This window comes from Borostomias antarcticus (assembly GCF_949987555.1).
Source record: "Borostomias antarcticus genome assembly, chromosome: 15".
In the NCBI taxonomy this organism is placed as follows: Eukaryota; Metazoa; Chordata; class Actinopteri; order Stomiiformes; family Stomiidae; genus Borostomias; species Borostomias antarcticus.
In genome coordinates, this window is record NC_140248.1 from 7,145,586 (window position 1) to 7,172,102 (window position 26,517).

The 26,517-nt window shown below is 45.8% G+C and overlaps 5 protein-coding genes across 6 annotated transcripts; 2 read left to right on the top strand and 3 right to left on the bottom strand.

Moving 5' to 3' along the window:
* Window positions 1–965: 965 nt before the first annotated feature.
* Window positions 966–13,197, bottom strand: rab6a (RAB6A, member RAS oncogene family). Of its 2 annotated transcripts, none has more exons than XM_084450510.1 (8): window positions 12,797–13,197; window positions 10,357–10,415; window positions 10,193–10,246; window positions 9,028–9,133; window positions 3,913–4,024; window positions 3,372–3,465; window positions 1,415–1,481; window positions 966–1,160 (listed from the first exon to the last, which is right to left on the bottom strand). In XM_084450510.1, exons 1-8 carry the CDS (start codon window positions 12,864–12,866, stop codon window positions 1,096–1,098), a joined length of 627 nt encoding a protein of 208 aa, XP_084306636.1. In that variant the 5' UTR covers window positions 12,867–13,197; the 3' UTR covers window positions 966–1,095. The 2 variants fall into 2 exon arrangements, with proteins under 2 accessions (XP_084306636.1, XP_084306637.1); XM_084450511.1 differs by lacking the exon at window positions 9,028–9,133 and adding an exon at window positions 9,306–9,411.
* A 924-nt stretch (window positions 13,198–14,121) lies between these two features.
* On the top strand, window positions 14,122–17,228 carry mrpl48 (mitochondrial ribosomal protein L48). The gene is made up of 8 exons (XM_084450509.1): window positions 14,122–14,271; window positions 14,500–14,555; window positions 15,151–15,182; window positions 15,266–15,354; window positions 15,760–15,929; window positions 16,232–16,334; window positions 16,547–16,636; window positions 16,761–17,228. Exons 1-8 carry the CDS (start codon window positions 14,251–14,253, stop codon window positions 16,833–16,835), a joined length of 636 nt encoding a protein of 211 aa, XP_084306635.1. The 5' UTR covers window positions 14,122–14,250; the 3' UTR covers window positions 16,836–17,228.
* A 489-nt stretch (window positions 17,229–17,717) lies between these two features.
* dnajb13 (DnaJ heat shock protein family (Hsp40) member B13) lies at window positions 17,718–19,472 on the top strand (the record flags this gene model as incomplete). Its single annotated transcript, XM_084450441.1, has 8 exons — window positions 17,718–17,785; window positions 17,933–18,036; window positions 18,150–18,311; window positions 18,401–18,558; window positions 18,643–18,756; window positions 18,938–19,051; window positions 19,156–19,232; window positions 19,319–19,472. The coding sequence occupies 8 exons, from the start codon at window positions 17,718–17,720 to the stop codon at window positions 19,470–19,472; spliced, it is 951 nt and encodes a 316-aa protein (XP_084306567.1).
* A 187-nt stretch (window positions 19,473–19,659) lies between these two features.
* Window positions 19,660–22,561, bottom strand: ucp2 (uncoupling protein 2). The gene is made up of 8 exons (XM_084450100.1): window positions 22,451–22,561; window positions 22,193–22,336; window positions 21,479–21,687; window positions 20,747–20,957; window positions 20,474–20,668; window positions 20,282–20,383; window positions 20,014–20,194; window positions 19,660–19,898 (listed from the first exon to the last, which is right to left on the bottom strand). Exons 3-8 carry the CDS (start codon window positions 21,602–21,604, stop codon window positions 19,784–19,786), a joined length of 930 nt encoding a protein of 309 aa, XP_084306226.1. The 5' UTR covers window positions 21,605–21,687; window positions 22,193–22,336; window positions 22,451–22,561; the 3' UTR covers window positions 19,660–19,783.
* A 2,142-nt stretch (window positions 22,562–24,703) lies between these two features.
* On the bottom strand, window positions 24,704–26,314 carry LOC311318696 (dicarboxylate carrier UCP2-like; the record flags this gene model as incomplete). Its single annotated transcript, XM_084450101.1, has 6 exons — window positions 24,704–24,818; window positions 24,919–25,099; window positions 25,208–25,309; window positions 25,447–25,644; window positions 25,848–26,055; window positions 26,189–26,314. The coding sequence occupies 6 exons, from the start codon at window positions 26,312–26,314 to the stop codon at window positions 24,704–24,706; spliced, it is 930 nt and encodes a 309-aa protein (XP_084306227.1).
* Between the last annotated feature and the right edge of the window lie 203 nt (window positions 26,315–26,517).

Consider the following 26,517-nt stretch of genomic DNA (forward strand, 5'->3'; position numbering starts at 1 on the left):
TGGAAGCCCTCTACGATTTAACACTTTTAAAAGGCATGTCTGCATTTCTAACGTTGAAGTTGGGTTGTGTTGATTACGATACATTTCCCAATATACAAAACATTCTTCTCTTAAACACTATTGCTGTCCAAATCGCTATATTTTTCCATCTATGATAAACGTACTCTTTTGAAAAAAGTAAAGATATAATCAAGAAAAGTAGAAAATGGCAGCCAAGGTGAGGATAGCTCTTCCTGTCTGGGGAGAGCTGCGGGGAGAGAGGACCGTCTGGTGATCGAGAGACTGCCTTAAAGTACAAGCTGATGCATGCTGTCATATCATAGTGGTGAGACTGCCATCATGCAGTATGGTGTGGCTGTGGTTCAACTGTGTCATCACATCATAGTGCCGAACTGTGAGGTAACTCTGGTTGAGGCGGTTGTCAGGAGTACTGCTGGCTCGAGGTTATGACTCCGCAGGTCCTCCCCCGTCACCAGGCTCTCAGTGGGGGGGCAGGGGGGCTGCTGAACCTCATTGATCCATCTGTACTACATCACAGGAGCCACTTGTGGTTTTCGTTTTCATTACCGACAAGAACATTCTGCTCCCCGTCTCAACTCCTTAGAAATGGGTCCCTCACAGGCGTCCGTAATATCTGACAAAACTTTACAAACATTTCTGTGTAGCACACCAAGACAAATAGTGTACAGTGCTTGGAGGACAAAAATAACTGACATTTTGGGGGGGAATGATGAATGCCTATTTCATTGCAAAGGTTGAACAGAAGTATAATAGCATTCGTGTCCACATTGTAAGCTTGTTAAGCTTAAGGTCATCTCAGTGAGAGAGCAGGTTACCATGTCAACAAGGGTGATGGACAGGTAGTGTTCTTCTTCAGGGGTGGGGTAAAGAAGAGATGGCTTGAGAGGTTGGAGGGGGGCAAGGTCAGTACGGTACAGTATAGGGTGAGTGAATAAGCCAGTGAGAGAGAGAGAGAGAGAGAGGGAGAGGGAGAGGGAGAGGGAGAGGGAGAGGGAGAGAGAGAGAGGGAGAGGGAGAGAGCAACAAAGCGCAGGTGAGAGGAAGAGAGATGGAGAGTGACGGAGGAGGCAGGAGTTAGCAGGAGCAGCCTCCCTCGCTGACGGGCTGTTCCGGTGGCTTCTCCAGCTTTATGTCAATCACTGAGAGGGGGAAGTTAAGGAGCCACTCAAGACAAGTGAGAAACGAGACGCGGGAACAACCAATGCAAGGACGCCTTTTCAACGCACACATGCACAGATACTTACCGTCTAGGATTGTTTTTCACCCAGCTTCACAAGCAGTGCTGCTGACACAATCACTTTACCCGCATATAGGCATTGAACTATAGCCCGAAACATCTTTTAGCTGCCTTAAATCTCACACACATTCACACACTTCTGCAGATGAAGGATACTGTCTTCTCTGCTCTTATCCTGTGTGCTCTCCATGCCAGGGAGGGCGGCCGCCACGCGTCTGAACAGCTGCAGGAGAGAGGGGACAGTCGGACCCGTAAAACAACCACAACCAAACCAAACGCCCCCCAGACAGGACAGGCAAGCGTCCGTGTATCAAGCACTTTCAGCAGACTCTTATTCCACACGGTCTTTGTGATCCCTTGTCAGGACGACGTCATTCAGGATTGGTGATGAGCAAAGTGTTGTCTACGGTACGTTTGAAGGCGGGAAATGGGATGTGGACATCACTGCTCCCCAAGACCTTGCTAGGTTTATCCCAATGCCAGTCCACAAATCAGACACAGCTTAAGATAGATACTTTATTGATCCCCCTAGGGGGAAATCTGGTGTTGGTGGTGATGTTTTTCATTCAACCTGCAGTGCCAATTCCAACTTATGGCATTATATAAAAATCTTAATGAACTCCTCAATGCAGATCTCGTCTTCAATAGGATTGCTTTTGACACTGGGTAGAATAATCACTTCCAATCAAACCTTGAGAGAAATCCAGGCAAGCCAGTGTTAAACACATATATTTGTGTATGCACACAAATGTGTGTGTGTGTGTGTGTGTGTGTGTGTGTGTGTGTGTGTGTGTGTGTGTGTGTGTGTGTGTGTGTGTGAGAGACGGAGAGAGAAGCTGTCAGAGGACAGTAGGAGCACTGCACACTACACACGCATGCGCTCTACCTGTTTGACATTGTAGCCTGTCTTTGCGCTCGTTTCAATAAACAGTACATTCAGCTCTTTGGCTCTCTGCTCTCCTTCCTCTGTGGTTATCTGCCTGTGGCCAGCCACGACACAGAGGTACCCCCCCCACACACACACACACACACACACAACACAGGAAAACACAAGACACAAACAGAACAGAATGTGAAGGTATTGAAATAGAGGATGATGTCGTGTCTCCTCCCGCCACTGCTTGTTGCTGCCACCTCCGCTCAGCCCCAGTGTTCCCAGACTGACCTTCCCTCAGAGCGCTAGATAAGCCCAGGACTTCATAGGAAGACTCATATTAGAGGTACTGGGAGCTAAATGATCAATGACTAAGGCCTGAGCCCAATTCCCTTCCCTTGGCCCTACCCCTAGTTTAGGAGCGCCCGCGACTGGGTGGTACGGAACCACAAGGGGCGGGGGTTGAAATCTTTACCTAGGAAATGGGACACCACTCGCTACATAATTAGCTTCTTCTTTGTAAGTTGTTCCTTGTTTTCTGCTCTGCATTTTATTACTATACCTTATAGTATTAACGCCTGTTGCTTGCTACCATTATCAACTATTATAGTGACAAATATGACCAAATGTCAGGACAGAACAAGACAGATTAATCTATTGAACAGCCAGGAAGCATGTTTACACACTGGCAATTTCAATGCAGTCCTGTCCATATAAATGCACTGATATTAGATGAGTGGGGAAGTGCATACAAATTGCTGCTGGATTATTTTTCAGACTTCATGCACAGGTTCTGTGAATTGTCATCTACCCCTCTGTTTTCAAGTCAGCATCTGAAACCCCTCGTTTTGGAGGGCTGTTTAAACATCCACTAGTCCTTGATATGCCCACTAGCCCTGAAAGCTAAAAGAAATGGGACACACTACCCTACGTGGGAACGTGCAAAATGTAGAGGTAGGGCCAAGCGCTAGGGCTATGGGGGGTAACTGGACTGGGCCTCAGTCATAGTGAATTGTAAACAGGATCTAATCGCTTGCATAAGTCATTATTTCTTCCCGAATTCAAATGACTTCACGGCTCTGACCTGGGATGGACACCCCTGTCCCCTACCATGCCTGATGAGGATCTGGCCCCTCCCCCGCCTCTGACCTCGGGCTGTGGTAGGTGACCTTCAGAGGCGGAGCCAAGGCAGCAGCACAGGCAGCCGTTACGGAGATCACGACTCGGTCACACACTAACCTGCTTCACGTTGTAGCCCGCTTTAGCGCTAGTCTCAATAAACATTACATTTAGCTCTTTGGCCTTCCTCTCACCCTCTTCAATAGATACTTGCCTGCGGCAGATAAGAGTTAAAGATGCAGATCAGCAGTTTATAGCAAAACGACTTACAGGAGATTACAGTTTGATGCAATAAATCACATTGGCACTGCACATCACATAAAGTCATAATACATTAAAATTAAGGGGTTGAATAGATTGGACCACACAAATACCTTATCGCACAGTGTGTGTGTGTGTGTGTGCACGTGTGTGTGTTTGATCTATTCAACCAATTTCAGATGGATCTCTAGAGGGCCTGGATCAGGGTAAAGGGAGTAATGTGTCCCACCGGCCACGGCTCAGAGGTCTCTGGTGGAGGTCAGTGGTCAGAGGGATTCACTGCAGATCCAGTCTTAAATCAGCCAACACTAACAATGGGGGCCTTCATCTGTCCTGATCTGGGACAGGAAGAGGGGCGGAGCCTCTGCTGCTCTAGAGTGACAGTGCCAAAAGTCCCCACCTTTTGTCTGCAAGATCCGTCTTGTTTCCCACCAACATGATGATGACGTCACTTCCCCTCTCCGTTCTGACGTCATCAATCCATTTTGTGGTTTGCTGGAAAGAGTTGACATCTGGTACGGGAAGGGGGGGACACAGGGGGGGGGAGATCACAGGATCATTGTTAATCTCTGATTGTAAGCAGAGCCAATACCATGAGCAGGATGAAACACACAGATAAAGACAATAACACAACTCTTAAGACTGTGTTTAATGTGTCATAACCGTCTATACCCATCATAAGTAAGGCTTAATAAAGCATTATGGAGCGAGAAGCCGGGGGATGTCACGGATATCGCCACGGCTAGTGGGAGTGGTTAGGCACGACGCGCAGCGGATTGCAGTTACACCCAGCTAGCCGTGGCGATATCCGTGACATCCCCCGGCTTCGAGTTCCATAATGCTTTTATACAACGGCCACATTTATCTATCAATATTTCAAAAAGAGAGACAATACGAACTTTAAATAAATGTATTTTTAATGGGACTATTTGTTTATCATTTGCGGATACTTCCGCTGAAAAGGGAGCGTTGCCAGGCAACGACAATGCTACAGCAGATCTTTATAAACATTGATCTGGACGCTGCCACGGCTACTAATAAGAGGTGGATTGATATTAAAAGATGTGCGAATATTCCATTTTAGCGTGGGGATATCGTGGTTATCGCCACGGCTGGAATACAAACTGACCAATAGAGACAATGGACCGGATCTATACCGTTGTATAATTTGGTTTATTTGCTCTAGTCAACCATGTCCTTATTTAGCTCTCTTTTATCAATTGTCTAGAACAGTCCTCCATCACTTTTTCAGCTAAACTCGTAATGGCATCTTGTTTCCTCTCAAGCATCCATCCTACCCACTTCCTAGCATTCTGCCTCTGCTCCTACTAACAGCCTGTATTTCTGTTGCAGAGACTTCCTCCTCCTCAAAGCCAGACACACGCAGAGCACACGCCCTCTATTGGTCTCTCAAGAGCCCCGTGACATCACACGTCTCCCCCTCATCTCTCCTCTACTGCCCTGGGAGAACTCTCCCCCTCATCTCTCCTCTACTGCCCTGGGAGAACTCTCCCCCTCATCTCCCCTCTACTGCCCTGGGAGAACTCTCCCCCTCATCTCTCCTCTACTGCCCTGGGAGAACTCTCCCCCTCATCTCTCCCCCTCATCTCTCCTCTACTGCCCTGGGAGAACTCTCCCCCTCATCTCTCCTCTACTGCCCTGGGAGAACTCTCCCCCTCATCTCTCCTCTACTGCCCTGGGAGAACTCTCCCCCTCATCTCTCCTCTACTGCCCTGGGAGAACTCTCCCCCTCATCTCTCCCCCTCATCTCTCCTCTACTGCCCTGGGAGAACTCTCCCCCTCATCTCTCCCCCTCATCTCTCCCCCTCATCTCTCCCCCTCATCTCTCCCCCTCATCTCTCCTCTACTGCCCTGGGAGAACTCTCCCTCTCATCTCTCCCTCTCATCTCTCCTCTACTGCCCTGGGAGAACTCTCCCCATCACCTCTCCCCCTCATCTCTCCCCCTCATCTCTCCTCTACTGCCCTGGGAGAACTCTCCCCCTCATCTCTCCCTCTCATCTCTCCCCCTCATCTCTCCTCTACTGCCCTGGGAGAACTCTCCCCCTCATCTCTCCCCCTCACCTCTCCTCTACTGCCCTGGGAGAACTCTCCCCCTCATCTCTCCCCCTCATCTCTCCCCCTCATCTCTCCCCCTCATCTCTCCTCTACTGCCCTGGGAGAACTCTCCCCCTCATCTCTCCCCCTCATCTCTCCTCTACTGCCCTGGGAGAACTCTCCCCCTCATCTCTCCTCTACTGCCCTGGGAGAACTCTCCCCCTCATCTCTCCCCCTCATCTCTCCTCTACTGCCCTGGGAGAACTCTCCCTCTCATCTCTCCTCTACTGCCCTGGGAGAACTCTCCCTCTCATCTCTCCCCCTCATCTCTCCCCCTCATCTCTCCTCTACTGCCCTGGGAGAACTCTCCCCCTCATCTCTCCCTCTCATCTCTCCCCCTCATCTCTCCCCCTCATCTCTCCCCCTCACCTCTCCTCTACTGCCCTGGGAGAACTCTCCCCCTCATCTCTCCCCCTCATCTCTCCCCCTCATCTCTCCCCCTCATCTCTCCTCTACTGCCCTGGGAGAACTCTCCCCCTCATCTCTCCCTCTCATCTATCCCCCTCATCTCTCCCCCTCATCTCTCCCCCTCATCTCTCCTCTACTGCCCTGGGAGAACTCTCCCCCTCACCTCTCCCCCTCATCTCTCCTCTACTGCCCTGGGAGAACTCTCCCCCTCATATCTCCCTCTCATCTCCCCTCTACTGCCCTGGGAGAACTCTCCCCCTCATATCTCCCCCTCATATCTCCCCCTCATCTCTCCTCCTCATCTCTCCTCTACTGCCCTGGGAGAACTCTCCTCCTCATCTCTCCCCCTCATCTCTCCCCCTCATCTCTCCCTCTCATCTCTCCTCTACTGCCCTGGGAGAACTCTCCCCCTCATCTCCCCTCTACTGCCCTGGGAGAACTCTCCCCCTCATCTCTCCTCTACTGCCCTGGGAGAACTCTCCCCCTCATCTCTCCCCCTCATCTCTCCTCTACTGCCCTGGGAGACCTCTCCCCCTCATCTCTCCTCTACTGCCCTGGGAGAACTCTCCCCCTCATCTCCCCTCTACTGCCCTGGGAGAACTCTCCCCCTCATCTCTCCTCTACTGCCCTGGGAGAACTCTCCCTCTCATCTCTCCCCCTCATCTCTCCCCCTCATCTCTCCTCTACTGCCCTGGGAGAACTCTCCCTCTCATCTCTCCTCTACTGCCCTGGGAGAACTCTCCCTCTCATCTCTCCCCCTCATCTCTCCTCTACTGCCCTGGGAGAACTCTCCCCCTCATCTCTCCCCCTCATCTCTCCCCCTCATCTCTCCCCCTCATCTCTCCTCTACTGCCCTGGGAGAACTCTCCCCCTCATCTCCCCTCTACTGCCCTGGGAGAACTCTCCCCCTCATATCTCCCCCTCATCTCTCCCCCTCATCTCTCCTCTACTGCCCTGGGAGAACTCTCCCCCTCATCTCCCCTCTACTGCCCTGGGAGAACTCTCCCCCTCATCTCTCCTCTACTGCCCTGGGAGAACTCTCCCCCTCATCTCTCCCCCTCATCTCTCCCTCTCATCTCTCCTCTACTGCCCTGGGAGAACTCTCCCCCTCATCTCCCCTCTACTGCCCTGGGAGAACTCTCCCCCTCATCTCTCCTCTACTGCCCTGGGAGAACTCTCCCCCTCATCTCCCCTCTACTGCCCTGGGAGAACTCTCCCCCTCATCTCTCCCCCTCATCTCTCCTCTACTGCCCTGGGAGAACTAGATGTGACGGATGTGAGGTAATGCAGTGTAACCTGAAGAGCATTGACAGGCTAGTGCTAGTTTCCCCGGATCATAACATTATAGGGCATAGAAACCCCCGTAAGCTACAGTACATTCAGGGATCATCATCTGATGAAACTGATAGTACAGGAAACATGGAGGCCATATAACCAACAGAAATCCTAGTCTCGCATAGCCAGACCTATCGCCACACTTTGTTTACGCTGTGCCAGCACCGGAGACAGGTCTGGCTGGACATATTAGCATTCTGCAATAGGGGGGGGGGAGGAAAACGCAGTATTTCTTTAAACCAATCACAGTCGTCTTGGGCGGAGCCAGCCCTTGACACAGCGACGGTGCTCTTGCAAAATAGTCTGGATCGAATCTGATTGGTCCCGAGAGAATCTCTCGGCCCGAATCAGATTAATTTGCGTCGCCAGTCTCGCCACTGATTGGGCAGTGTGACAACGAATGACAAGGTTTATTGCCAAAAATCTGTTGAGTCAGACTACAGAAATCCAGAAAGACAGAGCCTGCTAAATTATGACAAGGATGCAAAAATGCAATAAAACAAGCCAATATAAATCTTGTGCATATGATCCCAAATCCTCCAGGATGCACAACAGCCCAGTTCAGACAGACTGTAGCGAGGGGCAAATCTTACTTGTGTTCAATAAACACTGAGTGCATGACAGGATCTGGTGAATATAGCCCTGTCAATGCTCTTGGTCATTGTATGCAACTTAAAAACAACTTAATGTGTTGGAATTGTATTATACCTGTGTTCTACAATGATAATGAAGCTCATTCAAATAACCAAAAGTGACCAATCTGACCTATAGTAATATAATCTTTGGTAACATAATAATCATGCATGTGGTATAAATTAAAGGCCTATGATCTTGAAACACAGGCTTATGCATGATTGCATTGCGTGTCTCGCAAAACTCGACCGGAGGAAATCGGAGTCACGTACATGTTCACTTGCAAGCTTGTGATCTTGTTACATACTGTGGTAGCTAGCGTTACACAGTATAGTAGTCAGCACCACCAGTAACGTTAAACCATGAAGCCATATTACAGGGGTAATTTGGATAAGCTGACGGCATAGACGACAGTTTGAAGCAACAACGCTACTTTCTCGCCTGAATATGTATTTCAATTTCATAAAGGGACATATTAACAGTTGTACAGACAAAATTACAACAGTTGAGTCAAAGAAAAATTGGCGGTGGGTGAGAGGAGAGGCGGTGGTTCACAGCTTCTGGTTCAAAGAGCGCATAGATTTTTACTTCCAACAATGAAATCTCTGACTCATGCAAATGTGACACAGCTGCTTCTGCAATACACTGATTATTGAATGATGAAACGTGTTGCAGCCTTCCACTGAAAACGACTTCCGGTGTTAATGCAATACAATCATGCAATCTATGTGAACAAAGCGTTAGGAGTAGAGACTTTATCAGACAGTAGTCATGCATAAAGCCGACTCACATAAAAAAAAAAATAAAGTGGAAAAACATATTTCATAAAAAGAGTAGGAAAAATACATTCACAACACAGAAGAAGAGATGGGTTCAAAAAGCATAAGAAGCCTTTATGAAGGATAAAGAGAGGGGTGGGACGACAGAAACAAGGACAAGAGCCAGTGAGGGACAAGAAGGAGGAACTGTTTTTTTTGGTTGGCATCCCTCCATCACTTTTCCATCAACGGGGACCGCACTCACTTGTGATGTCATAGACTACCACGGCCACGGTGGAGTCTCGTATGTAGCTAGGGATCAGACTCCGGAACCTCTCCTGGCCCGCTGTGTCCCAAAGCTGCAGCCTCACCTGAGCAGCCATGTTAGCACCAGCACACAGGGAGAGAGGGAGGAGGGGAGAGATGGAGGGAGGAGAGAGGGAGAGGTGGTGGTAAGAAGAGGGAGAACTGGACGGGGTGGGGTGGGGGTCGGGGGGGGGCCACACGCACGGCGAGTGAGCCGGTGGGGTGGGGGGTACCTACTTGTGATGTCGTATACTACAACAGCGGCGGCAGAGTCTCGGATGTAACTGGGGATGAGGCTACGGAAGCGCTCCTGACCAGCTGTATCCCACAGCTGCAACCTGATCTGTGGGGGGAGCGGGGGGAGGAGAAATCAAAGAAAAGGAAAAGAAAAGGATGAAAAGAAAATGAGAGAAACAAGCTCAGAAATAAAGGGAAATGCGAGGTGAGGAAAAAGAAAGTGTAAAGAAACAAAAATGAACTCATATCAATGAGTGTATGAGACGGAGAGAGAGAGAGAGAGAGAGAGAGAGAGAGAGAGAGAGAGAAGGAGGAAGAAGAGAGAGAAAACAGAGAGAGGGGCATGCAGGAAGTGTGTGTGTTTGCGTGTGTGAGGACAGAGGGTGAGAGGTCTAAGCCAGGTGAATCAAAGGTTTTCCGGGTTCTTCTTTCCATCAGCTTTAGCGTGTGAATAAACAGAATGGCGGGTGGGCGGAGAGGGAGAAAAGAAGGACTGAGTGTGTCTTGAGGAGAGAAGAGCAGCGCAGGGAAAAAGACCCCGTTTCCATCAGGGCCGGACAGCCGACCGCTTGTGATTGTGTCACAGAATGAGAATGATCAAATAAGTGCACTGCAGCGTCACTGTTTCTCTGGGACAGTTGAAGCACAGACACAATTCAGAGGATACCCTTATAATCTCAAAATCCCAGTGAACAAATGTCCACAATTCAAGATAAAACATGTCATAAAGATCCGCCGATATTCTTTTGGCTCGATTTCTTAACACAATAATACAATATAAGTCGACAGTGAACAACGTGTGTTTTACTAATATGGTCTTGCACAAAGTCCACAGCCAGTAAAATACCCAAATGATTGGATTGATCTGAGTGAATGAGATGACTTACTGTTCTGTCTTCAAGGTACATGGTTTTTGACAAGAAGTCGATTCCTATTGTGGCCTGGAGAAACATGGAGAGAAGGAGATTGAGATGATGTCACTTGAAAATAGAGTTTTTACTCAAGAAAACATAAAGCCGTTAGAAGTGTGTGTGTGCTACCGGTAGCTCACCTGGTAGGTGTTGTCAAAGCTGTCGTACATGAACCTGGTGATCAGTGAGGTCTTTCCCACTAAAAATAGACAAGACATTAACAAATGTTAGTCACACCATTTTCATAGCCCCATAATAAATTATAGAAAATGTTGGTGAGATGGTAGCAAACTGAAAACTATGTGTAATCTATGGCCTTGCCAGCCAGACACATTTCCACAAGCAAGACCTCGGCCAAAGTGGGAGCCTACCTGCTATTAGGGCAATGCTAGGAATGACTACCACTACACACTGCTCATGTTCAGGCTGATGCTGCGGTCACCTTGTGATGACTTGGTTCCAGATAGTACAGTTACTCAACTAAGAATTCTTCATCTGTTTCATGCCCTCTCCCCTTCCCAGCAGCCCCCAGGCCAGGCCCACCCTCAGGAGGAATGCTGGGGGGTTCTCCCAGCCCAGTGTGGAGGAGGCCCAGCCTGGCCAGTCAACACCAACACTGCCTCAACCCCCTCTCACCCTTTAGTGGCATGTGACACAACTAGGTTGTTGTGCTCCAGACGCACCCTGCTGCCTGAAGCTGGACAGATAGACTAGGACACAGACTAACTTGTGTACACTTCCTATTGTTGTCTGCTCTTCTCTCACTCCCAACCCATCAAAACAGAATAGAATTCAGATAACTAAATATTAATTTATTCAAAGGGTATTCAAAATGTATTCATTGCATCAACTCCTTCCCTTCTCTGTGGGCAGCGAGGTCTGTGGGCAGAGATGGGGAGGAGGGTGGGGCAGCTGGCCTGCAGCCGAGACGCTATCCACGGACTGAACTTTGACAGATCATCTTCACGTTCAGAAGAATATCTAATCATCAGCCTCACGCAGAGAAGTGTGAAAGTGTGTGTCCGCTTGTGAGAAGTGCGACCCTTGTCACTGTGCACACAATGAATAATGAGTGTCTGTCTGTGTGCCCCTGCGACACAGTCCATTCATAACTTCACAGACAGAGGGTGTGTCTCTTTTCCTAAGGGCTGTGATTTTATAAATGTGATTGTATAAGCATGTGATGTGATTCTTTATTCTCATAATGCCAGTGTACAAAGCCAGCTGGGCTCGGAAGCAGACACTGTAGGAGTGAGAGACAGAAAGCTGAGGCATAAGGAGTCCCAGCCATCAGCCATCACGTGAGTCCCTCTCCTGGCCCAGTCTACTCTGTCAGAACACAAAGCGTTGTTCTTCTCAGTCCAACAACAGAGAACGGAGTGAGAGAGGAGGAGGGGACATGGAAGGAGGAAAGTATTATCTGCAAGAATGTGAGAGTTAGCCTCAATTTGACTTCGCTTTTAAGCTCCTTTACCCTCTGTCACCTATTCATGTATATTCACTGTGTCAAGGGTTCAAATAAGTATACAGATGGTTTCAGGTCAGGTCAACCTCTCAAACCCATCATTAGGCATCTAGAACACCTGGAAACCCAGTTCCACCCCCAAGCCCATCTTAAAACTAGCCCAGAGGCACTTTTCGGTGGGAAGGAACAAGTAAAACAACCACTTAAATTATGTAAAGCTATGATTAGTAGTTTCATGTAATCAATTTTACTTCCATTTAAAAAACAAAACAAAAACAAAGCCCAACTGATCCGCGCTGAAACAGTACCTGAGAGGTTAAGAGTTAGACTTCATTCTCTCAGGGTCAGGTCCATCTAGCAACAAGACTCTATCCACCTCTATCCTCACCCAGCAGAAACACACAAAACATCACGTCTCATCATGTCAGCACAAACAAAATCATCAATCTCACTGATGAGTAAGTTCACTAGGTTGTGGTGGCACGCTTAATGGGTGCTGCAAATGGTGTAGCCATGTTTGACCAAGCCTGCAATGGGAACAGATTGACAAACACCCCACACCATAGTGCTCTGATTATGCTGTCAATCCAGGGTCCAACAGGCAACACCCAACTTCTCTCACTCGGTGCAAGGGATACAGATATCCACCCATTCCAATAGTAGCCCTACTGTTTGACTCCAGACACACGTCAGTTCCCCAATTCACAGAAGAGGGAGTTGATCATATTGGTAGACACACAGCCCGAGGTCCATCATCTGGACTGATGGCATAAACTCCGAAATGTGTTTCAGGTCAGTCAAAAAATGTGTTCTTTAATTGAACCACAGTGTGAACTGTCACATAAGCCACAGGGTAGGGCCTGTGAATACCACACTCGGGCCTAGCTCTAGTCACAGCATCTGAGAGCACACACCCACGGTTTAGGGTGACTCTCACAGGAGAAAAAGTACCTGATACTAATTCACTACCCAAGAAAACGATATGCCAACTCGGTTAACGTGAAGCAGTCCTACAGTAGCTAGCTCACGTCATCTGAGCTCATGTTAATGATGGTTAGCGGGTAGCTGTGTAGCTCCTCCGCGTTAGCAGAGCCAGACGACACTTTCACACTCACCGCTCTGCTCGCCCAGAAACACCAGTTTGAATTTCCTCAGTGGGTTTCCGAAGTCTCCGGCCGCCGACATGACTGGGGTGATATGCCAGGCAGGCAGATCGTATAGATAGCTGATTAAATAACCTGATTGGCTACCCTACCTTCTTGAGAGGTTAGAGGAGCTATCGTAGCTTCCTAGCTAACAGCTAGCGAGTTTCTTAGCTACTAAGCTAGGAGGAGTCAACTTAGGTTTAGGACACGTAGCCAGACTGTGCTAGTCTATCTAGCTAACTTACTCACTGACTAAGCCAACGTTAAGAAGCAGGCTGTCAGCTAACCGTTTTTCGACAATATTATGCACTTGTAAATGCTAAAAGCTCCTGGTTAAGTTTTTAGTGACTCATTGCTCAGCTGCTCGTACTGCGCTCTTGGCTCTGTCAGCTGCTGCCGGACTCACACAACTTTGATTGACACGTGAGTTGACCAATCCGGTGGGATTGTGGCATTCCGATGCAGAGCAGGTCCAGTTGTCTGTGTCGCCCATGGGTTTCGCCAAGGCTCTTTGGCAAAGCTTTCCAAAATTAACTGATGTATTTTAGCTCATAAATATCGAATATTTGCTATTCTACTGCGTTTATTTGAAGAGACTTATATGTATCTTCAAATGTTTAATATTTCTACCATGGCGTTTAGGCTAGCGTAAATGTTCTAAACGCATCAAAGTGTGACTTCGGGACACTAATAGGCTATTTAGGTCTTATATATATTAATTTTTATAATTAATGTCCACTTTCACAGTGTAATAAGTGAATTCGTGTGAAAATATTTCTTCAGTGTGGTTGAGAGGTTGTTGTTGTTGTTGAGATAGGTTGATCGACGAGGACGCCACGTTTCCTGCGCTGACTGCACTGCGATCAAGGACCAGTCTGTGACGCGTACCTGATTTTGATTACACCTTGTTGAAGGCTGTTGAAAATCAAAATATAAAACATTCAAAATACACATAGGCCTACATATGATATGGCATCAACAGCTATAGCCACATAAAGTCATACATAATGCGTCGCCGTCAAACAATGTTGCAAATCAACAATAAACCGGCAATAAACACATACTTCATGTGTGACATAACTCGTACTGATATCTTTCTTTATGTCTGTTTTAATATTTATGGATGCGTTTTAATAGGTCTACATATTAAGTTAAAAGTGTGATTTCTGTAATCCCCGCCACTATAATAAATACAAACACCTGTGAGTGGAACCATTGTTAGCTAGCTGCGGTTTGATACCACAGTTTATCAAGATGGACCAAGCGGATATTACGACACTCGTTATGTTGATGCTGTGGTGCATGTGTAGAACTAGCTAGCAACACAGTAGTACTGTGGATCTGTATCAATACCTCTATGATCTGTTTGCAGTATAATTCCCTATGTTTACATTTTTCTAGCTTCGTGTATTTATATTGAAGCAATGCATCCTGTCATTCGAAAGGTATTGTCTCTTAAGTTAAGATGTGATAAGGAGTCTCCTTTTTGTAAATGGCTAGCTAACGTTGACAGAAAGGTCAAACTTGGATGTTTACCAGGCAGCAAATGACAGTTAATCTTCTGGCCCATTAAGCAACACATGATTTGTTCAATGTGATCAGATGCTCGGATAGATGTGATCGTACAATATGCTATAGATACTGTTTTAGAATGTATTTGTTTCTCATTACAGATTTTATTCGTACAGTCTTCGCGTGTGTTGGACCACGGTGCAGCTTTTTTACTCCGGTAAGTACAGCCATCAAATCGACTACCACCAATATTAATACCATTACTTGCCAATGCATCGTCTGGTTTCTTTGAACAGCGGGTAGCTACATATCAGTGGGGTGCAAGCAAGCACTTGAAGAGCGAGGAATTCAGGGAGACAATGACGTGGTTGACAGTGCTCTTCTGCAACTCACACAACTGAAGTGTTTTCTTTTGTAGAACAATGAGGAAGAAGTGGGAATAGGAAGGGCCTGGCCCTTATGCCGGGCTCACACTAGAGGATGGTAGTTGGGCTGATTTATCCCCGATTCACCCCTCCCGACAATCAGAGGAGAAGTCTAGTCTGGAACGTTGGCCGGTACCGATGTTCGGCCCAGATTATCTTGTAATGTGAGGGGTTTACAGATCAAATCTTAAACCTCCTGATCGGCTCAAAGACCCATCGGGGCAGCCATGATCAAACATTTGATATTTAGATTATTATGTAACTACTTTACACCGGCAACCGTTCCCCGCTCCAAAGTTTCAGGGTGAATTATGTCCCCACTGTCCACGACACACTGATCTTTAAATATGGGGGCATACTGTTAATGTAGTTTATGTTTTTTTTCAGGGCAAACAATTCAGTTCAGTACCCGGTCCTGGGTAAGTTATAATGTCACTTATCAAATGTGGTTATTTCCTGCCAATTTACATTTGATGTATCATCCATTGATTGTTCTCCACAGGGAGCCTGGCATCCGCAAATGAGAAACAATACAGGACCATGCCTACCCATGGGATAGGCAGATACAAGTACCTGCTACCAAAAGAAGCAGTAAGGCTCCTTTGTAGGCTCCTCAGTGCATTTACTTTTCTAGTGCTTGAATAGAATTTATAATAAAATATATAAGGTATTCTTTATGATCAAGTTAAAAGTTGGAATGTAAATCTGACGTTGGTAAGGTTGGATTACTGTATCATTAAACATAAGTCCATGGTATATTTGCTGTTTAGCAACGCGTACACGTAGACAAGCGTCCATTTTGTGGCGAGTAAATTTATGAGGACCTGCACAGCCAATCGCAGCCAACGCTCCAAAGGAAGGCAGGAGACATGTGGTAGCCATCTTTTCTATGCGTAGTGAAAAGCAAGTATACCGCAGGCTTTACAGCTTACACAGTGGCAGTATCATGTAGCGTTTGAGGAAACTTACCATATCTTTGTTGTTTGTTGTTTTTAGCCTAAGAAGAAGAAAGAGAAACAGCAGGTGAAGCAGATAAAAACAGCAACAGATACAGAGTATGGAACTCTGAATGTGAAGGTGTCTGGCTATGACATGATCCTTGTAGAGCACTATTCACAGTATATCCACAAACTCTGCAACCGGCTAGGTGTCAAAGTGGATGAAAGGTGAGAAACAATCTTTTTCTCAGTGACATTGTGACTGCATGATACCAACAGATTCCTGGTAGTTATATCCTCTTGGGTGATGTGGAAACATTGTGACGTGACTGTATGGGATATACATAATTAAGTTGTTTCTCATTGATCAGTTAAACTTGAAAGGGCAGTTCATTCAAAAATAACATTTATTTTGCACATCTCCAAGATGGGGTAAAAAAACTAAACTAAAGCAGCAGCGAAATTATCTACTATTGTTTGATGTTAGAAGGCTACCTGCCTTCTCTAACACTAAGTTCTCTTCCACTTAGCTATGCTTTACCCACTAAGAGCACAGAAGTTATGCTTATGCAGGAGCAAGGCACCAAGATGTATGTAGACGCCATCCTCAAGACCCATGAGCGAATCGTTCAGGTAAAAGTGCATCAAGAGGTTTTGTTGTGTTGTTGGTGTCTTGGCTATGGACTTGAGGGTTGCACCCTCTGTCTTTTTACCCCTGTCTCCTGTAAATGAATTTACCTAGAGAATAGTCCCTCTTTGTGCCTCAATATGGAAGAGAGCCTAAGTCTAGCATGCAACACTACACAATGTAATATATCAGTAACTTAACATTGTTTTGTTCATAGCTGAGACAGCTGAATGCCACTTTGTGCCCCATCTTTATGGAGGTCATTTTAAAGAATCAACCAGAGGGGGTTCAGCTCTCTATAAAGCAGGTAAGTTGGGCTATATTTCGTGTAACTATTCTTCAAACCTTAAATATGTTCTCCTCTTTTAGCTGTTTCAAATTAATTATTTCGTTCTTTAACCACCACCTCTTCTTTTTGTCTTCTTCCACAGCACACAGAGGCAGATTACCAAGCCCGTTTTAAATCACGTCCAGAGCTTGAAGGGCTGATTGCTCAGATTAACTAAGGAGAGGTGATGATCTATCTTCCAAATTTCAGAACTCAACTATGGACATGATGTATAATAACTTCTTTTTCATCTGTGAAGCAGTGGATCTCCCTCTTGAATGAATAATGCTATAATGTTTATATAGTACATTAACTTTGTAGTGTGTGGATAACATTGATATTGCTGTCACTATCAAATAAAAATAAGATGGTAGTTCTGATCATCTCTTGGATGGTGTGCAAACAATTCTAAGGATTGATGGGTTGATATGACTCAGTCAATCAACATAATCATGGATATGAAGATTTGCTGTTTGAGGTGGAATCAGATGAATTGGCCCCCCAAAAATAATTTTGTGTTGAAAGGGAAATACTCTATGCTTCATGAAAGCACACATGCATTTTGTCCATGTCATACTTATGTTTCTGGCCATATATATTAAAAAATACAAAACAATTGAGGGTTGTCTTTGTTTTCAGTTAGAGAAGTGCTTCTGCAAATGCATTGAGGCTTCAGCTTGGTCCAGCCCGGGTCACGAACTTGCTTGCTGCTTGTTGGTAGTGTCTCATTGAGGAGATGCTCTCAAGTAAGCATTGTACATGGTAGGTAGCCTACTGAACCTTGAAAACACGTGTAGCCTGTAGCCTAGTAAACAGCGACCCCTAGCGGTTGCTCTGGGTAAAAACGTGCCAACCCATAATGTCGGGCGCTTTTTGTGCGTCGGTGGTAGTCCATGGCAACTAAAACAAGACGCCAACCGAGAATCTTGCCTGTTTTTTTAGTTTAATAGCCTGTTTTTTTAGTTTAATAGCCTAACTCATATCTAGAAACGCTTACACGACTACGACAACAATATAGATTTCCCTTCTTTTTACAGAAAGGTGTAGTTACTGTTAAATAATGGGGAGAGATTACTATACCGCGTTGGGAATAAACCGAAGTGCCACTGATGCAGACATCAAGAAGTCGTAAGAACTCAACATTATCATACTAATTTAACTAGCTAACTTTAACTGTTGGAACAGCCCTACCCTATTTGTGGTTTTGCTAGCAAAATAATGTCAAACGAGCTAGGTAAATAACGTCATATTAAACACCTTTTTCTACTTTCGTAGATACCGAAGGCTTGCGTTGAAGTACCATCCTCACATAAATAATAAACCGGGCAGTAATGAAAAGTTTGATCAACTTGCGGAGGCCTATGACGTTTTGAGCGATAGTAAGTAACGTAGGCGTGGGGGCAAACTGGTGGTGAGGTGGGTTTGCCAGTTTATGATAAACCTTTTCACCTAGATAGCTAAAGCATTGATCTTTATAACCACACCATTGCAGCTCGAAAAAAGGCAACCTATGACAAGTTTGGGGAAGAGGGTCTGAAAGGTGGTATCCCATCTGAGTTTGGAGAAAATGGTCCATGGTCTACAGGATACATCTATCATGGGAACCCAGACAAGATATTCAGGCAGTTCTTTGGAGGTGACAATCCATTTGCAGGTAAGATAAGATGTATTTTATTCAAAAGAATTGTTTGATTCCGTTCAATTAGGCTACCTCCAGAATAATGGCATGCGTTCACCGTTTAGACTTCCACACACAAGAAGGGAATGAAGTTGCCATTGGGTTTGGGGGCCTGCGAGGGAGAGGGGTGAAAACACAAGACTCCCCCATCGAAAGAGATTTCCACTTGGCCCTAGAGGATCTGTTCTATGGATGCACAAAAAAGTTAAAGATATCCCGTAGGGTAAGAGACAGTACTACTGTATGTTGTCCATTTATACAAGACAAAAAAATTCCTGAAATGCTGAAGTTAGATCATTTTAACCAGGTCTTGAATGAAGATGGACACACATCTAGTATCAAGGACAAAATACTGACCATCGTTGTAAAACCTGGATGGAATGAGGGCACTAGGATAACATTCTCAAAGGAGGGCGATCAGGTGAAAGACCAATTAAACACCTTAATTTTTTTTTATGATGGTATTTTTTTGCTTCATCTCACACCTGCCACCAGTCTGTCCATGCAAATAGATAAACCATTCGATTTCTAAACCATACTCAAACATGATAATTATACCATTATAGAGATCCTTCTGAGTCATGCTAGATTGTTTCCCACAGGGACCCAACAGTATTCCTGCAGATATTGTCTTCATCGTGCGTCAGAAAAGTCATCCCCGGTTTGCACGGGTAAACAATGATCTGATCTACACAGCCCAGATCTCTCTGGAGATGGTGAGATAGCCTTAGTCTGAATACTGGTAGTCTGAATACTGTTTCTAATAGCTTTAGGAGTACCATTTCCCCCTGCCAAGTTAATTACTTGCCTTCCCCTGTAGGCCCTGACTGGCTTTTCAATGAATGTGGAGACACTAGATGGCAGACTTCTCAACATCCCCATCAATGACATAGTACAGTGAGTAACACCTTTACAGTAATGGTGAATATTGTATTCTGACATGATTCATATGGAATAATATGAAGTTATTCAATTGTACACAGCCCCAAATACAGCAAAGTGGTGTTTGAAGAGGGGATGCCGCTGTCCCTGGACCCTTCCCAGAGGGGAAACCTCATCATTCAGTTTGAAACTCAATTCCCCCAGAAGCTCTCTGCTGAGAAGAAACGCCTGATCAAGCAAGCCTTGAATTTCTGATGTATTGGGTAGAGATTTGTCATGCAATAAAACCTGATTAAAAATATTTTTGTTAACCTCAATCTTTGACCATCAACTAATTTGTTCATCTTTGGCTCTCCAGTCAGTTAAGTCATTGAAATTTGCAATGAAAAACAACATTGTGAAAAAAATCATTTTATTAGTCAAAAGTTCTACAGGGCTTAAAAACAGAAAAAGGACCAGCTTTTCAGTCACAGGACTACACTTGAGTGAAAGATTGTGTAGAAAGAAACTTTAAAAAAAGGCTAAAAATGAAGGCAACAGAATCAGCACAGCATCCCACTCCAGGCTTACTGAGGAGCAGCCCAGTTTTGATGGGCCGTCATCATGCCGCGTTTCAGCTGCTCGTATGTGACGAACATCACCACGTTCCAGGAGCCCAGCCGGAGGAACGATGGCATAAACCTGCCGTTTTGGAAGGATGACAAAAGCAGAGCATGATTAGGGTCACTCAATCCTTTCTCCATGTGCTAGAGTAGTAGTCATGTGATTCAAGTTGGTGTCACAAGACTTGACTTACCCCTTATAAAAGGAAAGTGGCCCCTCCTTGGCCACCATGGCAAGAGCACAACTGAGGGCACTACTGTACTGGCCAAGGGCAGAGTTCATGTATCTCGTCTTCACCACATCAACAGGAGAGGCTATGACAGTGGTGCAGAAGCCTGCACCAAAGGCAGATGTAAAGTGGCAGGGCAGGTCATCTGTAGGGTCAATGAAATGGGTCAAGGAAAATGCATCTCCACAAGAGATCCAGTGGGTTAACAGTATTTGACAATACATTGACTCACCAGTCATGGGTGTGGATCTTATGAGTGCATCCTTGATGAGGTCGTATGTCACCAGTTCGGTGCAGTTCACAATTGCGTTTCGGGCAATGTTTGGTCCAGTACCTGCAAGGTTTGAAGTCAACAAATTAGTAACATGCTTGAGGACTTGACAAATAGTCCCTAATATTGGCACGCCTCTTAAGCAAAGATCACCTCTCCACAGGCCACGGATGCCTTCCTTCTTTGCAATGGTCTTGTAGGCATCCATGGTGCCGTGGTACCGGGTTGGCCCAGAGGAGCTAGCCTGGGCCTGGAAGCGGACCTTCACCACATCTGTGGGCTGGGCCAAAGCCACAGCCATGGCACCAGTGGTACATCCTGCCATCAGGCGACTGCCAATCCCTACATCTGAACAAAAGGAGAGTTCATGTTTAAAACGGACCAAGGCTTTGAAAAGAGGGATGTGCCGAAGTCAAAATTACTTACGGTCAGAGCCTTTGGTGTAGAACTGCTTGACGGAGTCATAGAGGCCAATGCGGACAGAGGCAAAGCTCATCTGTCTCTGCAGTCCTGCCACCAGGCCGTTGTAGAGGCTCCTGGGACCTTCTGTACGCACCATGGTGGTGATGGTGCCAAACACGCCCCGGTACCTCACTGCAGGTCCATTACTAGAAGCGCCTTTGGCCTCACCCTGGATCTGTTCAGGATGAAAGGGGCATGGAGACTTAAAGACACTTGGGACAGTGAAGAGGTTGGGGAAGGGGCACTGGATCGGTTGGGTAGAGGGTCCCGGTAAAAGTGGCCATGATGCAAGGTCCAGGTTCTGTAGAATCCTAGGGCTTAAATCACCTCCCGGGATTGCTCATCCTACCTGAGGAGCAGGTAGGGAAGGAAAGAGGGAACAGATCAGCTATTAATGTAGGCAATGAAGTAGGTGACATAAAACGTTTGCGACCATCTATGGGGAGAAATTCTGTATAATGTTATGGACCAATCTTGAATTGCATTGAAACAACTCACAACAGTATTCCGAGATGAGGAGATGGAGCAAAGTTCATTCTGGATTCCTGAACAGTACTTTTACCACTGAAGTTCCTAAACCTCAAAGCATCATTGATGTACCAATTCTTGCCTGCAGGTGGTGGTGTTTGTAAGCCAGTTATATAAAACTACATAATATTACTAGAATTACTGTAACTAAGAGTGCATTGTCCATACCTGTAGCCGGACTTTGGCTGTGTCCAAGGGAAAGGTGAACAGGTCAGCGATGCAGGCTGCAGTTCCAGCACCTACAAACTTTACAGCGGCGGTTGGGGGCACGTCAGCAGCTTTGAATCCAACCATTTTCTCCTCTTTATAAGATCAGTGGAATGTGAAGGTGGTGAAATGAGATGAGATGAACACGAGACAAGGAACTCTGCCCAATTCTGTTGGAAAGGAATGAAGTGTGTGTTAGGCCGGCCTCTTCTACTAAATGAAAAGATTACACATGTTCTTTGTTATGACAGATGTTGCCCAGCACTTCAAACAGTGCATTTTATTGTCTCAAAGCTGCATGTATGTTATTATTACAAGTGGAAGGGAAAGGAACTAAACTTGCAAATTCTGCCTAAAACACCCCCCTCTGGTGGATCTGTGTTAAATGGTGCTTCACTAACAAATGAGGAAGAGCTGTCGGCTAACCGGTTGTTTGTTCACTGCTGAATCAGATTGGCAGGCTAACCCTATGGGCTACCCAGGAACACAATGTGCCTATTGCCCAGCAGAACAGGGCGTGTGAATTCTGGATGTAATACACTTCAGCATCTTGAAAGGTCACCTTAACACGTCTAAGTCACAAGTGTGGATACATGTGTTTTTGTAGGCGAAACTACATTTGAATATGTATATTGTATGTTTGTATTTGTAATCATTTATATTCAGTCGACTTACTTTCACTCAAGCGACCCAGGAAGAGATCAGGATTCTCTAAAGGCGTCCCTCTGGTCGAAATTACTCGCGGCTATAATTTGTTTGCCTTGTTCTTCCATAGAAAAACGTTCAAAAACGGTATACTCAAAAAACATATCCAAAATTCTGAAAGACAAAGAGCAACAGGTTTGTCAAAACACTGAACTTTAAACAGCTTATTGACCCTCGGGGGGAAATTGTAGTCTCTAGGACATGTCAAACACAACAATGAAACTTTACCGTATATGAAAACGTGAAAAGTTGTTACAAAAACCGAAACCGTTATCCTCAGTCGATGTGATAATAGCCTACACTTCACGTGAATGAACACGACCGAAGCTGTTCTCTACGTACAAACAGACAGACCAAACAGCTGCTCTTATAGACCTACCCCCCACTGACATTTACGTCACGACAAGGCATCTGTTTTTGTTCTCAGACAAAGCCGTGCTGCGTGGCGGTGCAAGTAGAAAAACAGTTTGAAAAGGCAAGCACACTGGCAAAAACATAGAGGTCTTTGGATGCAAAATAGATTTATTTACATAGTTAATAAAAGCGACTTTAAGTTAGAGTTAAATTGAACGTTTCAGTCATCAGATCACCGTCAGCACGCACAATGAACGCTATTGCTGACTCACGTGTAGGCGTGACTGCTCACCTCATTCGAATAGCCTACCTCTAATGATTATTTAAATATGAATAATGCTATTGGCTCTAAAATAAATTAATAAAATAAAGACAGATCTGTACACTGTCAGATAGGCTATCCTGTTTATTTTTATATAATTTATTTTGATTGCTGGGACCTCTTGCCTGGATGTTTTTGTAGTTGCCTCTCACCAAGCAGACCTAAATATTATAGTGTTTACTTTGATTGCGGATCTACGATGAAATGTTAGACCCTACTCGAGTCTGAGTTTATAGAGCATATAGTAAAATGGCCTGCAAATGGTGCATGTGTGTCCTTCTTCAGATAGCCTGAGTCAAATTATTGGGCCCATCCATCACTTTAATGCAGAGGTGTACTGTTTTCTAATGGTACAAGTAGGCCAAAGCTGGAAAAACAAATAACTCACCAGGACCTTAGAACTGAACCCATTAGCTGACCCCCACTGCAGCGTATAGTTGATCATTAGAACTTCAACCTGATCTGCAGACAGAGAAAACTGAAGAAGAAACCAACCTGGTGCTGAAGAAGAAACCAGCCAGTTCTCATCAGACAAACTGCTGAGATGAATGAGTGAATGAATAAATGTGACACACTCACCGTAAAGTGTGCCTAATTGGATGAAATTTCACTGACAACTTGTAACTACCATATTACCTAACCTGATCCAAAGACAGAAACTTGATTGCCTGCTTATCATTTCACTTGCCAGTATCCTACAGTATCTGTAAATCATCTCATTGCATGAAGGAGACTAGCCTGTAAATAAATCTTTTTATCTTTGTTAGCTTTTTTTGTCACATGATATGTTTAGCCTTTTAGCATAATATAGTTTCAGGCCCTGGACACACTGCCACACTGCCACGTTTATGGTGAGTGTAAGATTACATTTCATAACAATGAACTAACCCTGATCTATTGTTCATTGTATTACGGGCTTGAGAAGTTAGAGAGAAAACATTCCTTCTCATTTGTTGTTAGTAACTTAGTAGTAGGCTACGGCCATTGTCAGTCTTTTTTGTCCTGGGACAGAAACAAGACAAAAAAATTGAAAAATTGCAGCTTTATTAAAATCTACCCTTTGGGTAAAATGTGCCCTGTGTGGCAATACAATACATTTATAGCCCTGAGATGAGTTATCGACCAGCGATAAACCAAGCTTTCTCGTTTTATTCAGAACACTGTATGTAAGAAAGAGAACATATAAACACTAACTACAAAATCAAAGCAGCATAACTAACTGTAAACATTCCTTTCTTCGATCAATGGGAATAAGTGTGGGAGAGCAAAAGGAAGACTGTGTGGTACTGTAGCTATCTAACAGTGGTTAGGGTTTCACAGGCCATTTGCTACTTAACCCATTAAACCCTGCCTGCTTCTGCTTTGTCACTCTGGACCCTTTGGTTACAGTCCCTGAAGTCGAGGAACATGTCGATGAAGACCCTTTGGGTTTTCATCATGTATTCATTTTGCAAATAATTCCTTCTCTCAGGCTTAGAGAAGAACATCCTCCCCGAAGCTTGACCTGGACTGGAATAGGTGCCAGTACTCCCAGTGCTGTTTACATTGAGCAGGAGCTCCACAGTACTTTTGAGCTGATATTCTATATGTGGTGTAGGAGCTCAAGCAGTAGAAACTCGAGGTGCTAGTACTCAGCTCCAGTGAGCTCTTGCCCAAGTCGAGCACCAAGTCCCCCAACAGGATTTCATGCAACTGAATTCCGGGGCACAACATGACAGGCATGATTAACGGTGCTATGGCGAAGCCTGGGCTTCCATGTCAGCACGGCTCTGCCGAGTAGGAGCTTGTGGACCTGAGGGGAGAGGTCAGAACGGTGACTCCCAGGACTGCTGCGCTCTCGTCATGGCTCGCTTGATCTGCTCGTATGACACGAACATCACGATGTTCCAGGACCCCAGCCGCAGGAAAGAAGGCATGAATCTAATAGAGAGAAGACGGTAAAATGTTATTAAAGACTGTCTAAGGTGTACCAATGCAACAGATAGGTGTTATTGCAGTTTGAGTGTGCCTGTGTGCCTACCCCTTATAGAAGGCTGTGGGCCCCTCCTTCGTCAGCATAATGAGAGCACAGTTTATGGCGCTGCTGTACTGTCCTCCTGATGAATTCATGAACCGTGTCTTGATCACGTCTACTGGGGACGCCACGATGGTCGTGCAGAAACCGGCTCCGAAGGCAGCCGTGAAGTGACAAGGTAGGTTATCTGGAGTAATGAAATGCAAGCATACATTTATAAAGTGTTCTGGTTGATGTTGTCATGTTGTTGCAGTTAGTGGTTAGCATTCGTCTCTGCGCTAAACATGCATCTCACCTGTCATTAGGTCATACTTCAGGATGAGTTCCTTGATGATGTCGTAGGTGACCAGCTCTGCGCAATTCACGATAGCATTGCGCGTGATATTGGGCATGCAGCCTGGAACAAAGAGGAGAGGAGGGGAGGACGGAAAGAGAAACACGCAAGAAAGTGTCAGACATTCATCTCATTGTCTCAGGGGTCAGTGTCTTTTTCTCCCACAGGGCTCCATGGTAATTGCAAGACTGCTAACTCACCTCTCCAAAGGCCACGTACTCCCTCATCACGGGCGATGGTCCGGTAGGCATCCATGGTGCCATTGTACCTCCTCTCCCCGTCAGTCAGGCGGACTTGAGCCTGAAAGCGCACCTTGACCACGTCGGTGGGCTGAGCCAAAGCCACAGCCGCAGCTCCCGTGGTGCAGCCAGCCATGAGCCGAGTGACAATACTAGCATCTGGAGAGAGGTGTGCATGGTTAGTCAGGGGTTCACAACTAAGTGAAAAACCAAGTGTATTACCCTAACGTTTAGAGAAAGCTTGGCAAACCATGTGAAAAGATTTTCTCGCATTGTGTTTTCGGACCTTTTCAAGTTACCCCATATGTAGTGTAACATAAGGCGGGTTACAATAACAGCAGAGGATGAGGGCTTCTACTCACTCTCAGAGCCACGGCTGTAGAACTGCTTCATGGAGTCATAGAGGCCAATGCGGATAGAGGCAAAGCTCATCTGTCTCTGCAGTCCTGCCACCAGGCCGTTGTAGAGGCTCCTGGCCCCCTCTGTACGCACCATGGTGGTGATGGTGCCAAACACGCCCCGGTACCTCACGGCATTGGCCCCCTGGGTCACCTGAGATTCCCCTTGGATCTGGGTAATGAGATGACACACAGGACTGTTGGCACCAGATTGGGGAACTTTCCTCCAGATTTTACAGATCTACTATCACCTCATTAAGACCACCAAGCCGTTCATCACTCTCTCATTTATTCCCACGCCTCACCTGTAGTCTGACTTTGGCTGTATCCAAAGGAAAGGTGACCAGATCAGCGATGCAGCCTGCCGTGCCAGCACCAAAGAACTTCACTGTAGCTGTTGGTGCCAGGTCTGTGGGCTTCATGCCAACCATGGCTGTATCGGGGGTGAGTGATGACTGGAGTTCAAGATCAACACTCTCAGTAGAGCATCAGCAAGTGTGGTTAGCACCTGTGGTTACCTGTAGAGACACAACACAGGCAATGATTCTTCTTGCCAAAGCAAGATTTTTTTATTTTATTGCTTTATCTTCTTATCTTATTTTCCCTGCTTTTATGTTAATTTTATGTCTTTTTT